Source organism: Coregonus clupeaformis, chromosome 1 (assembly GCF_020615455.1).
Source record: "Coregonus clupeaformis isolate EN_2021a chromosome 1, ASM2061545v1, whole genome shotgun sequence".
Classification (NCBI taxonomy): domain Eukaryota; kingdom Metazoa; phylum Chordata; class Actinopteri; order Salmoniformes; family Salmonidae; genus Coregonus; species Coregonus clupeaformis.
This window is the reverse complement of record NC_059192.1, coordinates 19,051,915-19,067,181: the sequence shown is the minus strand read 5'-3', so window position 1 is coordinate 19,067,181 and position 15,267 is coordinate 19,051,915. Positions and strand designations below refer to the sequence as shown.

General features: G+C 42.3%; 1 protein-coding gene across 2 annotated transcripts in view; it reads right to left on the bottom strand.

Moving 5' to 3' along the window:
• grid1b (glutamate receptor, ionotropic, delta 1b) overlaps positions 1-15,267 on the bottom strand; it is a 401,577-nt gene that overhangs the window by 24,343 nt on the left and 361,967 nt on the right. For both annotated transcript variants that reach the window (XM_045209114.1, XM_041843476.2), the window contains exon 12: positions 14,550-14,688. In XM_045209114.1, coding sequence (XP_045065049.1) covers positions 14,550-14,688 — 139 coding nt within the window. The remainder of the gene's footprint in view (positions 1-14,549; positions 14,689-15,267) is intronic.

Below are 15,267 nucleotides of genomic sequence, written 5' to 3'. Positions count from 1 at the left end.
TAATTCTACAACTTGATTGGAGTCCACCTGTGGAAACATTAAATTGATTGGATATGATTTGGAATTATATATCTCTATATAAGGTCCCACAGTTGACAGTGCATGTCAGAGAAAAAACCAAGCCATGAGGTCAAAGGAATTGTCCGTAGGGCTCCGAGACAGGATTGTGTCGAGGCACAAATCTGGGGAAGGGTACCAAAACATTTCTGCAGCATTGAAGGTCCCCAAGAACACAGTGGCCTCCATTATTCTTAAATGGAAGAAGTTTGGAACCACCAAGACTCTTCCTAGAGCTGGCCGCCCGGCCAAACTGAGCAATCGGGGGAGAAGGGCCTTGGCTCTGACAGAGCTCCAGAGTTCCTCTGTGAAGTTGGGAGAATCTTCCAGAAGGACAAACATCTCTGCAGCACTCCACCAATCAGGCCTTTATGGTAGAGTGGCCAGACGGAAGCCACTCCTCAGTAAAAGGCACAAGACAGTCCACTTGGAGTTTGCCAAAAGGCACCTAAAGGACTCAGACCATGAGAAACAAGATTATCTGATCTGATGAAACCAAGATTGAACTCTTTGGCCTGAATGCCAAGCTTCACGTCTGGAGGAAACCTGGCACCATCGCTACGGTGAAGCATGGTGGTGGCAGCATCATGCTGTGGGGATGTCTTCCAGCGGCAGGGACTGGGAGACTAGTCAGGTTTGAGGGAAAGATGAATGGAGCAAAGTACAGAGTGATCCTTGGTGAAAACCTACTCCAGAGCGCTCAGGACCTTAGACCCTAAGTACACAGCCAAGACAACCGCAGGAGTGGCTTCGGGACAAGTCTCTGAGTGGCCCAGCCAGAGCCCGGACTTGAACACGATCGAACATCTCTGGAGAGACCTGAAAATAGCTGTGCAGCGACACTCCTCATCCAACCTGACAGAGCTTGAGAGGATCTGCAGAGAAGAATGGGAGAAACTCCCCAAATACAGGTGTTTAAAGCTTGTAGCGTCATACCCAAGAAGACTCAAGGCTGTAATCGCTGCCAAAGGTGTTTCAACAAAGTACTGAGTAAAGGGTCTGAATATTTATGTAAATGTAATATTTCAGTTTTATTTTATTTAATAAAATTGCAAAAAATTCTAAAAACCTGTTTTTGCTTTTTCATTATGGGGTATTGTATGTAGATTGATGAGGGAAAAAACAATTTAATCCATTATAGAATAAGGCTGTAACGTAACAAAATGTGGAAAAAGTAAAGGGGTCCGAATACTTTCTGAATGCACTGTACTTCCATAATTATTTTAAACTGGTACCGGGGACCTTCAGACGAGTCTTGTGAGGCTAGTGTGCGTCCTAGAGCAAAACAGAGAACACCATCATGTTCGTGAGAGTCTCATCTTTTCAACCGTTTGGACGCTACAGGCATTTTCATGAGAAGACCGATTTTCGGGATGTCTCATGGTCTGACAAACACCGCTCTAGCTCTGCCACCTTTCACAGCAGATATGGAAGGGTGATATTTTGTATTAATTTCTAAAAATTATTCCACTTTGACATTATGGGTTATTGTGTGTAGGCCAGTAAAAAATCTTAATTTAAACAATTTTAAATACAGGCTGTAACACAACAAAATATGGAAAAAGTGAAGGGGTGTGAATACTTTCTGAAGGGACTGTATGTTTCTCAGGGCTTTTTGAAGAGGCCTTCAACACATGAATATCTTGTTCGTGGGTGTACTTTGGATATCTGCTGTATGTGTTTACTTGAATAAATATAGTACTTTATTTTGCAACACAAGAATGTATTGAGGATGAACTAATGGAAATGTCAGCTTGGATTTGATTTTCTGGAATATAGTTAAAAGAAGCAACTAGGTAAATTGGCATGTCACTATAGTGTTCAAACAGTCAGTGATCTCTGACGTGACATGCTTGATGACATACTCTATTCACTAGCAGATACTAAAAATGTTATCAACATAAGGATGTTATCAACATAAATATTTAACTTATTCCTTGTCTGCTATGAACATTTTATGGGGAATAATTGGCATTTTATCTAAGAAAATGCAGCCTATTTCTGAACAAAGTAGCCATTTTCATTCGCTATAGAAATGCTGAGGATATGGCTTTTGCAAGTGCCAACATCCCTCTCGAAAAAGTTGACAATCACAAAATGTGCGCGTTCTTTAATGCAGTCAAATGACCAAATCACCCTCTAGTGGCCTCAGGGGTGGAATGTCATTAGTATTTTTCAATTAAGAAAAGTTTTTTAGTTTTTTGTTGAAAATTCTGTGTTTCCATGTCAAACGGTTTTGTTATATTTCAGTCTTCTGTGATGTATATAAAGTGTAATATTGGGATGCAAGCTCGAGATTGAATACATTTCAACTCTATATCTGACATGGTAAAGGTTGTTTTTTAAAAGCCCATAACCATGTGTGTGAGGTGTATACTTTTGTTTCAAAGTAGATTTGTTTAAGACTACCAAGAAACAGTCTGTGTGACCCTGATTTAGTCCACTGCAGTAAAAGGTTAACACACATGTAAAGAACTGAGGCACAGTCTGGTCAAAAAAACTGAAAGCATCTCTATAATAACGGACGAATCCACTGACACACAAGACCAATATGTTCTTTATATTTTGTAGGAGAGCTGAGTGAAGACATTACAGTTGTTCTGGCTGATACAGTGTATTTACAGGCAGTGAACTATTCAACAGTGTCAGAATATCATTCAGAGTACATGCGCTTTTACTCATGCTTTGTGGAGCTGGAGAAGCGTATCTCTCCAAATACTGTGGTCCTAACAGAGTTGGAGAAGTTGTTGGGTTGTTATTTCTATAGCGAAAATAGGCTAGCCATTTATGTTCTGAAAATAGTATACATTTCCCCCTACATATTTTCTGATATAAAAATGTCTAACATACCCATATGTTAAGAATGAATACGCTGTGAAATGTTTTGGTTTATTGATGTTGTCTTGTTATGTAAGGATGAGACTGTTTCACTAAATCCTCCACAACCTTCTAGGTAGAGGCATTCTTCTGAGACAGCGTAATGTTTTTTTTTTCTTCAGATGGCTGTCTATCCTGTCTTTCTGTTTATAATATAATGCTAAATTGCAGGTTTTGCAGAATATATTGTCGTCTGCAAAGAGCGTCCAAACGGGGAATTGGCGTGCTCTTTTTTCAAGCGATATTCTGATTTGGATTATTTATTTTTTTCTGGTTGGATTCAGTCGCTCCCATTTAACTGTCCTAATTGACCCATTTTTATAACCTTCGATGATCAGGGATTGAGTCTGTTGGAGAGGATCAGCTTGAGCAAAGTGAGGTGTAGAATCACCGATCTACAAATAGTATTCCCTGCCAAATAATAGGCTTTGTGCAATTAAGATTCGTATGCTACGTCTCCCCTGGTTTAGGAGATCCCCCAACCAAACACTCACGCATAACCAGACATGAAATGATTGGAGACAGCTTGTGTAAATTAAAGAACATTTCCTAGGATTTTCTGCCTGCAGCAAACCCAGTGGATAATGCTAGAAAACCAGTCAAAGAAAAAACCCACAAAAAACAACCCAAACACCTGGCCCTAGTAATAGTAAATGAATACATATACAGGACTTATTTGTTTTTTTGCCACATATCATCCCATGGAGGAAATAAAAGCAATCAATACCCTACCCCTTTTCCCTCTCCCCATGTTCCACATTATCAACACATGTATTCAAAATGTGAATAGGAAATACACTGTGGGCTGCCAAACAAATTACCCAGTGGACGTTGTGAGCATCTTTGTGGGTGCTGCCTGGTCTGTGAATACAAATTAGGATTTAAACAATGTTTGTTAGATCTACATAATCCACTGATCAAGGATAGAGAGGGAACAGAGATAAATTTTTTTCAAAAAATGAGGATGAAAAGATAATTATGACTTTGAGGCCTCGCCAGCTTTTGTTTTTTGGATGTCTAACTTGTTCTTGTTTAATCTTTTGCCTCCACCACTTGACACCTTCTCAAACATTTTCTGCCCACTTCACAGAACTTGCGAGCACTTATTTCCAGCATTTTAATAAATGGTAAACAAAATCTAAATTAATTAATAGATTAATAGATTAATTATTCAAAGTTTGGAGTGCAAATTAAATCCTCTCAAATGACGTAGGTCAGAAAATTGCACATCACCATTTACACCTGGCACTGGCTTTACGGTAGCTTCTAAATGGTGCGATGGAAGACCCTTCAGAAAGAGGCTCATAGTGACCTCTGGGTTCGGGGGGAGTATGGGATGAAAAACGTGTGTCCAATGTACTTTCCACTACCTATCCACTACCTACCCTTTCCATTAGCTAACCACTACCACCAAGCTGATGTAAAGAACGTCATGCTGCTTGCTTAGCGAGAACCACTTCCTCCTGATTTGGCTCATAAAGCAGCTCAAACCCAGGACCTCTGCATCGCTAGGACACGTGACTGTCCTCCTGAAGCGTCTTACCAGTCGGAGCCACGCGAAACGCTAGCTATTCGCTGATGCATGTCTGAGGAGTACGTTTCACACATTCCCATGTGCTCCACTGATATAAATGTAAAGAGACATTTGAAAGAACCCAGTGTCTGATTCAGCCATGGTTTCCACTAACAGGAGTGGGATGAATCATCCAGAATGGCTATAAATAACGAACCGTCTCCCAGCAGCAGCATCAACAGAATGGCTAGAGCTCTGTCTCTATAACCTAATGTACTGAGAATACAGACAAAAACAAGAAGGACACTGTGTCACACTAGTAAAAAGCACACTCCAGTCCCTACTCTTAATGTGGCAGAAAATCAGCCAGGAAGGTCTGCTTCAGATATGTTTGATTATGTGAAAAGCAAGAGTGCGTGAACATACAGTTCAATGGAAAGATTACTTGATGAGGAGTGTATACTGCAGCTGCAATAAAGCTGTGGCAATAAGACCATTGGTACTCAGATGGAATATACAGTGGGGAGAACAAGTATTTGATACACTGCCGATTTTGCAGGTTTTCCTACTTACAAAGCATGTAGAGGTCTGTACATTTTATCATAGGTACACTTCAACTGTGAGAGACGGAATCTAAAACAAAAATCCAGAAAATCACATTGTATGGTTTTTAAGTAATTAATTTTCATTTTATTGCATGACATAAGTATTTGATCACCTACCAACCAGTAAGAATTCCGGCTCTCACAGACCTGTTAGTTTTTCTTTAAAAAGCCCCCCTGTTCTCCACTCATTACCTGTATTAACTGCACCTGTTTGAACTCGTTACCTGTATAAAAGACACCTGTCCACACACTCAATCAAACAGTCTCCAACCTCTCCACAATGGCCAAGACCAGAGAGCTGTGTAAGGACATCAGGGATAAAATTGTAGACCTGCACAAGGCTGGGATGGGCTACAGGACAATATGCAAGCAGCTTGGTGAGAAGGCAACAACTGTTGGCGCAATTATTAGAAAATGGAAGAAGTTCAAGATGACGGTCATTCCACTCGGTCTGGGGCTCCACGCAAGATCTCACCTTGTGGGGCATCAATGATCATGAGGAAGGTGAGGGATCAGCCCAGAACTACACGGCAGGATCTGGTCAATGACCTGAAGAGAGCTGGGACCACAGTCTCAAAGAAAACCATTAGAAAAACACTACACCGTCATGGATTAAAATCCTGCAGTGCATGCAAGGTCCCCCTGCTCAAGCCAGCGCATGTCCAGGCCCGTCTGAAGTTTGCCAATGACCATTTGGATGATCCAGAGGAGGAATGGGAGAAGGTCATGTGGTCTGATGAGACACTCGCCGTGTTTGGAGGAAGTAGAAGGATGAGTACAACCCCAAGAACACCCTCCCAACCATGAAGCATGGAGGTGGAAACATCATTCTTTGGGGATGCTTTTCTGCAAAGGGGACAGGACGACTGCACCGTATTGAGGGGAGGATGGAGGGGGCCATGTATCGCGAGATCTTGGCCAACAACCTCCTTCCCGCAGTAAGAGCATTGAAGATGGGTCGTGGCTGGGTCTTCCAGCATGACAACGACCCAAAACACACAGCCAGGGCAACTAAGGAGTGGCTCCGTAAGAAGCATCTCAAGGTCCTGGAATGGCCTAGCCAGTCTCCAGACCTGAACCCAATAGAAAATCTTTGGAGGGAGCTGAAAGTCCGTATTGCCCAGCGACAGCCCCGAAACCTGAAGGATCTGGAGAAGGTCTGTATGGAGGAGTGGGCCAAAATCCCTGCTGCAGTGTGTGCAAACCTGGTCAAGACCTACAGGAAACGTATGATCTCTGTAATTGCAAACAAAGGTTTCTGTACCAAATATTAAGTTCTGCTTTTCTGATGTATCAAATACTTATGTCATGCAATAAAATGCAAATGAATTACTTAAAAATCATTCAATGTGATTTTCTGGATTTTTGTTTTAAATTCCGTCTCTCACAGTTGAAGTGTACCTATGATAAAAATTACAGACCTCTACATGCTTTGTAAGTAGGAAAACCTGCAAAATCGGCAGTGTATCAAATACTTGTTCTCCCCACTGTATATATATATATATATATATATATATATATATATATATATATATATATATATATATACAGTGGGGAAAAAAAGTATTTAGTCAGCCACCAATTGTGCAAGTTCTCCCACTTAAAAATATGAGAGAGGCCTGTAATTTTCATCATAGGTACACGTCAACTATGACAGACAAAATGAGAGAAAAAAATTCCAGAAAATCACATTGTAGGATTTTTAATGAATTTATTTGCAAATTATGGTGGAAAATAAGTATTTGGTCAATAACAAAAGTTTCTCAATACTTTGTTATATACCCTTTGTTGGCAATGACACAGGTCAAACGTTTTCTGTAAGTCTTCACAAGGTTTTCACACACTGTTGCTGGTATTTTGGCCCATTCCTCCATGCAGATCTCCTCTAGAGCAGTGATGTTTTAGGGCTGTCGCTGGGCAACACAGACTTTCAACTCCCTCCAAAGATTTTCTATGGGGTTGAGATCTGGAGACTGGCTAGGCCACTCCAGGACCTTGAAATGCTTCTACGAAGCCACTCCTTCGTTGCCCGGGCGGTGTGTTTGGGATCATTGTCATGCTGAAAGACCCAGCCATGTTTCATCTTCAATGCCCTTGCTGATGGAAGGAGGTTTTCACTCAAAATCTCACGATACATGGCCCCATTAATTCTTTCCTTTACACGGATCAGTCGTCCTGGTCCCTTTGCAGAAAAACAGCCCCAAAGCATGATGTTTCCACCCCCCATGCTTCACAGTAGGTATGGTGTTCTTTGGATGCAACTCAGCATTCTTTGTCCTCCAAACACGACGAGTTGAGTTTTTACCAAAAAGTTATATTTTGGTTTCATCTGACCATATGACATTCTCCCAATCCTCTTCTGGATCATCCAAATGCACTCTAGCAAACTTCAGACGGGCCTGGACATGTACTGGCTTAAGCAGGGGGACACGTCTGGCACTGCAGGATTTGAGTCCCTGGCGGCGTAGTGTGTTACTGATGGTAGGCTTTGTTACTTTGGTCCCAGCTCTCTGCAGGTCATTCACTAGGTCCCCCCGTGTGGTTCTGGGATTTTTGCTCACCGTTCTTGTGATCATTTTGACCCCACGGGGTGAGATCTTGCGTGGAGCCCCGGATCGAGGGAGATTATCAGTGGTCTTGTATGTCTTCCATTTCCTAATAATTGCTCCCACAGTTGATTTCTTCAAACCAAGCTGCTTACCTATTGCAGATTCAGTCTTCCCAGCCTGGTGCAGGTCTACAATTTTGTTTCTGGTGTCCTTTGACAGCTCTTTGGTCTTGGCCATAGTGGAGTTTGGAGTGTGACTGTTTGAGGTTGTGGACAGGTGTCGTTTATACTGATAACAAGTTCAAACAGGTGCCATTAATACAGGTAACGAGTGGAGGACAGAGGAGCCTCTTAAAGAAGAAGTTACAGGTCTGTGAGAGCCAGAAATCTTGCTTGTTTGTAGGTGACCAAATACTTATTTTCCACCATAATTTGCAAATAAATTCATTAAAAATCATACAATGTGATTTTCTGGATGTTCTTTTCTCAATTTGTCTGTCATAGTTGACGTGTACCTATGATGAAAATTACAGGCCTCTCTCATCTTTTTAAGTGGGAGAACTTGCACAATTGGTGGCTGACTAAATACTTTTTTTCCCCACTGTATATATATACACACTGTATAGAAATATAAACGCAACATGTAAAGTGTTGGTCCCATGTTTCATGAGCTGAAATTTCCTTTGCCAAAATAATCCATCCAACCTTACAGGTGTGGCATATCAAGAAGCTGATTAAAGAGCATGATCATTACACAGGTGCACCTTGTGCTGGGGCAATAAAAGCCCACTCTAAAATGTGCAGTTTTGTCAGACAACACAATTCCACAGATGTCTCAAGATTTGAGGGAGCATGCAATTGGCATGCTGACTGCAGGAATGTCCAGCAGAGCTTATGCCAGATAATTGAATGTTAATTTCTCTACCATAAGCCTCTAACATCGTTTTAGAGAATTTGGCAGTATGTCCAACCGGCCTCAAAACCGCAGAACACATGTATGGCGTCGTGTGAGCGAGCGGTTTGCTGATGTCAACGTTGTGAACAGAGTGCCCCATGGTGGCGGTGGGGTTATGGTATGCTCAGGCATAAGCTACGGATAACGAACACAATTGCATTTTATCAATGGCAATTTGAATGCACAGAGATACCGTGACGAGATCCTGAGGCCCATTGTCGTGCCATTCATCTGCCGCCATCGCCTCATCTTTCAGCATGATAATGCTCGGCCCCATGTCGCAAGGATCTGTACACAATTTCTGGAAGCTGAAAATGTCCCAGTTCTTCCATTGCCAGCATACTCACCAGACATGTCACCCATTTGGGATGCGCTGGATCAACGTGTATGACAGCGTATTCCATTTCCCGCCAATATACAGCAACTTCATACAGCCATTGAAGAGGAGTGGGACAACATTCCAAAGACCGCAATCAACAGCCTGATCAACTCTATACAAAGGCGATGTATAGAGGCAAATGGTGGTCACACCAGATACTGACTGGTTTTCTGATCCACGCTCCTACTTTTTTTTAAGGTATCTGTGACCAACAGATGCATATCTGTATTACCAGTCATGTGAAATCCATAGATTAGGGCCTAATTTATTTATTTCAATTGACCGATTTCCTTATATGAACTGTAACTCAATAAAAAAATAAAAATATTGTTGCATGTTGCGTTTATATTTTTGTTCAGTATATATATAAAGTAACAGTCAAAAGTTTGGATACACCAACTCATTCAAGGGTTTTTCTTTATTTTTACTATTGTCTACATTGTACAATAATAGTGAAGACATCAAAACTATGAAATAAAACATATGGAATCATGTAGTAACAAAGAAAGTGTTAAATAAATCAAAATATATTTTATATTTGAGATCCTTCAAATAGCCACCGATTGCCTTGATGACAGCTTTGCACACTCTTGGTATTCTCTCAACCAGCTTCATGAGGTAGTCACCTGGAATGCATTTCAATTAACAGGTGTGCCTTCTTAAAAGTTAATTTGTGGAATTCCTTTCCTTCTTAATGCATTTGAGCCAATCAGTTGTGTTGTGAAAAGGTAGGGGGGGTATTCAGAAGATAGCCCTATTTGGTAAAAGACCAAGTCCATATTATGGCAAGAACAGCTCAAATAAGCAAAGCGAAACGGCAGTCCATCATTACTTTAAGACATGAAGGTTAGTCAAAACGGAACTTTTCAATAACTTTGAAAGTTCCTTCTAGTGCAGATGCAAAAACCATCAAGCGCTGGCTCTCATGAGGACCACCACAGGAATGGAAGACCCAGAGTTACCTCCGCTGCAGAGGATAAGTTCATTAGAGTTACCAGCCTCAGAAATTGCAGCCCAAATAAATGCTTCACAGAGTTCAAGTCACAGACACATCTCAACATCAACTGTTCAGAGGGGACTGTGTGAATCAGGCCTTCAATGTCGAATTGCTGCAAAGAAACCACTACTAAAGGACACCAATAAGAAGAAGAGACCTGCTTGGGCCAAGAAACACGAGCAATGGACATTAGACCGGTGGAAATCTGTCCTTTGGTCTGGAGTCCAAATGTGAGATTTTTGGATCCAACCGCTGTGTCTTTGTGAGACGCGGTGTGGATGAACGGATGATCTCCACATGTGTAGTTCCCACCGTAAAGCATGGAGGAGGAGGTGTTATGGTGTGGGGGTGTGGGGGTGCTTTGCTGGTGACACTGTCTGTGATTTATTTAGAATTCAAGGCACACTTAACCAGAATGGCTACCCCCGCATTCTGCAGCGATACGCCATCCCATCTGGTTTGGGCTTATTGGGACTATCATTTGTTTTTCAACAGGACAATGACCCAACACACCTCCAGGCTGTGTAAGGGCTATTTTGCCAAGAAGGAGAGTGATGGAGTGCTGCATCAGATGACCTGGCATCCACTATCCCCTGACCTCAACCCAATTGAGATGGTTTGGGATGAGTCGGACGGCAGAGTGAAGGAAAAGCAGCCAACAAGTGCTCAGCATATGTGGGAACTCCTTCAAGACTGTTGGAAAAGCATTCCAGATATAGGTGGTTGAGATAATGCCAAGAGTGTGCAAAATATATTTTGATTTGTTTAACACTGTTTTGGTAACTAGATGATTCCATATGTGTTATATCATAGTTTTGATTATTCTACAAAGTAGAAAATAGTAAAAATAAAGAAAAACCCTTGAATGAGTAGGTGTGTCCAAACTTTTGACTGGTACTGTACATATTTTTCAAGCTGACGTGACAAACATAATACTGTAATCCTAGTAGCCTATATGGTACCTGCTGTGAGAATAAGCAGGGGGATTGGAGGAGCCATGCTAAGAAAAGCTTGTTTACTTAGTAATCTCACTGCAACCCCCCTCCATGTCTCCGATCACTACTTTGTTTCCTTTTCTCTCCCCCTCTCCTCCAAACCTAACCCCTCAACCCCTACCCAGATGCGCCATCGCAATCTTCGCTCTCTCTCTCTCCCATTACTCTCTCCTCTTCTATCCCATCATCCCTTCTGCTAAATCCTTCTCCCGCCTGTCTCCTGATTCTGCCTCTTTGACCCTACTCTCCTTCCTTTTCGCATCCTTTGACTCTCACTGTCCCCTATCCTCCCGGCTGGCTCGAACCTCCCCTCCCGCTCCGTGGCTGAGTGACTCACTGCGTGCCAGATTCCTCCATCGGGTCAGATACCCACAGTTCCCCGCAGGTGACCTAAAGAAAATCAGCTGGCGGGTGGAATGAAAACATTCTTTCAACTGGCGGGTCGGCTCACAGTTCAGAACAATTATATTGCGGGTCGGAAAATTTTTAAATCAAAACAATATTTTTTTACAAACCCAGGAGCTTGTTGGGTTGTGAATTCCATTCTGTGAGCGGTGAGGCAGACATATAGGCTACCAGCCACTTACGTGGTGAGAGTGTGGAGCAGGGAACTGTCAACATTATTTGTGTGGTGCTGAAACATTTAAATTTGTCCATGTGAGAATACATTGCCATGTTTACTTTCTCTGGCTAGCCTAGCTCACGCAAAAATGGCTACCGTAACCTTAGAAATAAAAAGAAAGGTTAAGATGGGGGAATACAGCATCGTGGAAACAGGTGCTGCGCGAGTGAAATCCCCGGTTTGTAAGGATTTTGGAGTCATTGTGGACAAGAACAAAAACTCGGTAGATGGATAGCCTACACAGCATGCAAAAAGTGCAAGCAGGTATTTGTTTAGGATAATTCTGTTAATTATCAGTTAATTATTACATTAATGTAATTTTTATTTTATTTTTTTACTATACGCAGGACATATATAGTTTAAATTGGCTGGTAAAAGCTTGAGTAGGGCCTATTAGCCTACTAAATAAATGTATTTTTGCAGCCTATATTCGATTCTAGGAATTGTTCATTTAAGTTTCAATTAAACTATTTGATTATCTAAACAATATTGATTGTAAAGGTCTTGTTTTGTAATGTTAGCTACATGTATAGGTTTTCATTAGGTAAGAAGGTTAATAAGAAAGCAATTTTTTCCAAAGCGATTTGAGTTGTCAGTGTGCTGCATCACATTGTGGAAAAAAAGAAGATATCGTTCTTAATTCATAGCATGGTTTTGTTTATCCAAATGTTGAATAGAAATGCAGACAAATTAATGCAGGGAAGGGGAATAATAGCCCACAACTGGAGTCATTTAAAAACAATTCAATAAATATATGTTATTTGGCGGGTAACGGATTGGCTCTTGGAACAATTCTATGCGGTTGGGTTGCGGAGAAAGATCTGTCCTGATGTCGGGTATTGGGTGGGGCTCGGAATTGATGTGGCCGGCGTGATGCGGCTCCCAAAAACAGACCCATGCAGGACTCTACTGCGTGCTCACAGAACAGGGCTGTGGTCAGTTGAATGAAAATGGAGGAAAACTAAACTTCCGGAGGACCTATTATCCTTTCACTCCCTCCTCTCTATCTTCTCTTCCTCGGTATCTGCTGCTAAATCCACTTTCTATCGCTCTAAATTTCAAGCCTCTGCCTCCAACCCTGGGAAACTATTTTCCACCTTCTCCTCCCTCCTTAATCCACCTCTTCCCCCTCCCTCCTCCCTCTTTGCGGTCGACTTTGTCAACCACTTTGAAAAAAAGGTTGACAACATCCACTTCTCTTTCACTGAGTCCACTGGTCCCACTCACACAGAACTACCCTACGCCTTGACCTCTTTCTCCCCTTTCTCTCCAGATGAAATCCTGCGACTAGTGATGTCCAGCCACCCGACAACCTGCCTACTCGACCCCATCCCCTCCTCCCTTCTTCTCTTCTGGCACCTCTGGTCTCTTGACCATCCCACTTCTAGGGGTGGTCAGCTCCCACTCAGCCCAGTCAAAGCTCTTCTCTGTCCTGGCACCCCAATGGTGGAACGAGCTTCCCCCTGATGCTAGGACAGGAGAGTCCCTGCCCATCTTCTGAAAACATCTGAAACCTTACCTCTTCATAGAGTATCTTAAAGAAGACTTCTCAGACTTACACCCCCCCCAAAACAAAAACCTTGCATTCGTCTTTTCCTATTAGCACAGACTTTGATAACGTCTTTATTGAGGATAGATGTACTTACAATGACTGTGATATATGTGGTTGTCTCACCTAGCTATCTTAAGATGAATGCACTAACTGTAAGGTGCTCTGGATAAGAGCCTCTGCTAAATGACTCAAATGTAACTGTAAAATATAAAAGCACTGACAGGTGAGTAGGCTGGGCGACCTTCCTGCAATCCCCTCCCTCGTCCAGCCTTGAAACACACCATTTGCACAACATCAGCATAATCAAATACAATCATACGTCAAAGCCACAGTGCCTGAGCAAATACGCATCGTGCCGGGATAAGCGGTGGATAACATCTGCAGATCCGAATGCCAACAGAGAGGGGATGGTAATCTTTAAAGATCCAACATCATGCCTCCATGTGTGAGGTCCAGGTACATATACATGTGTCTGTGTGTGTCTGTGAGCAGGGTGGCAATGTAGGCATATGATTATTCAACATGGATTCTACTGGACGATGCCATGATGTATGTCTGGCATTTCAAACAGTTGGCACATACCAGCGTAGCGAAATATCACCTTCAATTTACATTTTAGTCATTTTAGCAGACGCTCTTATCCAGAGCGACTTACAGTTAGTGAGTGCATACATTTTTCATACAGAAGGAAGACGCTGTGTTAGATACTATCGAATGGTGCAATCATGCATTAGACATGTCAAGTAATTTTCAGTAAACATTTTGTGGATGACACTGTGGAGATTTGTACAATATGTTCTGGAGCCCATGTTCCTACAGGTTGGCAATATAATACTGCATGGTCGAGTTGTGACATTAAAATAATAATCCTGTTCATCCTGAGTGTCCTATTTCATATAAATCTATTGAAAATTCAACAGGATCTTTTGCACTATTCAACATATCTCATATGGTTGTGTAACAATCTGTTATGAAGCTTCAAGAACATCTAATGTATTACAGTGCATCACAGGAGGTTGGTGGCACCTTAATTGGGGAGGACGGGCTCGTGGTAATGGCTGGAATGGAATTAGTGGAATGGTATCAAATACATCAAACACATGGTTTGATGCCATTCCATTTGCTGCGTTCCAGCCATTATTATGAGCCGTCCTCCCCTCAGCAGCCTCTACTGCAGTGCATACTACCTTGACCACTCACAAAACTTGACCCCCTATAAACCACAGACTGACAACACTGTTGTGAAAACCTCATTCTATTCTACTGCAGACAATAAAAGACACTGAACTTCTGGATGGTCTTTCTAGTCCCCTTGTGATGACAGAACATTAGACAGTCCCACAGTGGGGTGAGCCAAAGTTGTCATTCATGACTTGATCACCCGGGTTAACAATACCTTGGCACTTTTATGCAGGAGGGGATGAAATGGAGTGGCAAGGAGTGACCTACCTTACGGTGGTGTCCATGCGGGAGACGGTGAGGTAGGCTGCCAGGTTGGCTGTGTAGGAGGAACATACGATGAGGGTGAAGAGCCACCAGCTGCCCATGACGATCCTCAGGGCCACAGAGCTCACCACGCTGTCCCCTCCTATAGAGGGGGAGAAAGGACATGTCACCATCCAGGCTGGGTAGAAAATAGAGCAACTACAGTTATCAATGGGTTGAGGATGAACAAGTAGTTGTTAAAGTGGGTGGATGTATATCAGAGGAGGCTGGTGGGAGGAGCTATAGGAGGACAGGCTCATTGTAATGGCTGGAATGGAATCAATGGAACGGTATCAAACACATCAAACATATGGAAACCACGTTTGACTCCGTTCCATTCATTCCATTCCATTTATTCCATTCCAGACATTACAATGAGCCGGTCCTCCTATAGCACCTCCCACCAGCCTCCACTGATGTATATAGAAAATGTTGTAACGAAAAGGGTTAATAAGGATCATTGAAGGGCTGAAGTCTGTTCACCGTCCCATAACACAATTGGTTGACAATATACTGCACTAATAAAACGTATCCAGATTAGAGTGATCAACTTCAAAGGATCCATAACTTTCAATGAAAAATGTGTTATGACAGACCATTGTTTTCCCATACAGTAAAAAGTGTCCACTTGAAATAGTGGGCAGTTGCGAAGAATCAACAGGACAGAGGCTCCCCATGTTTA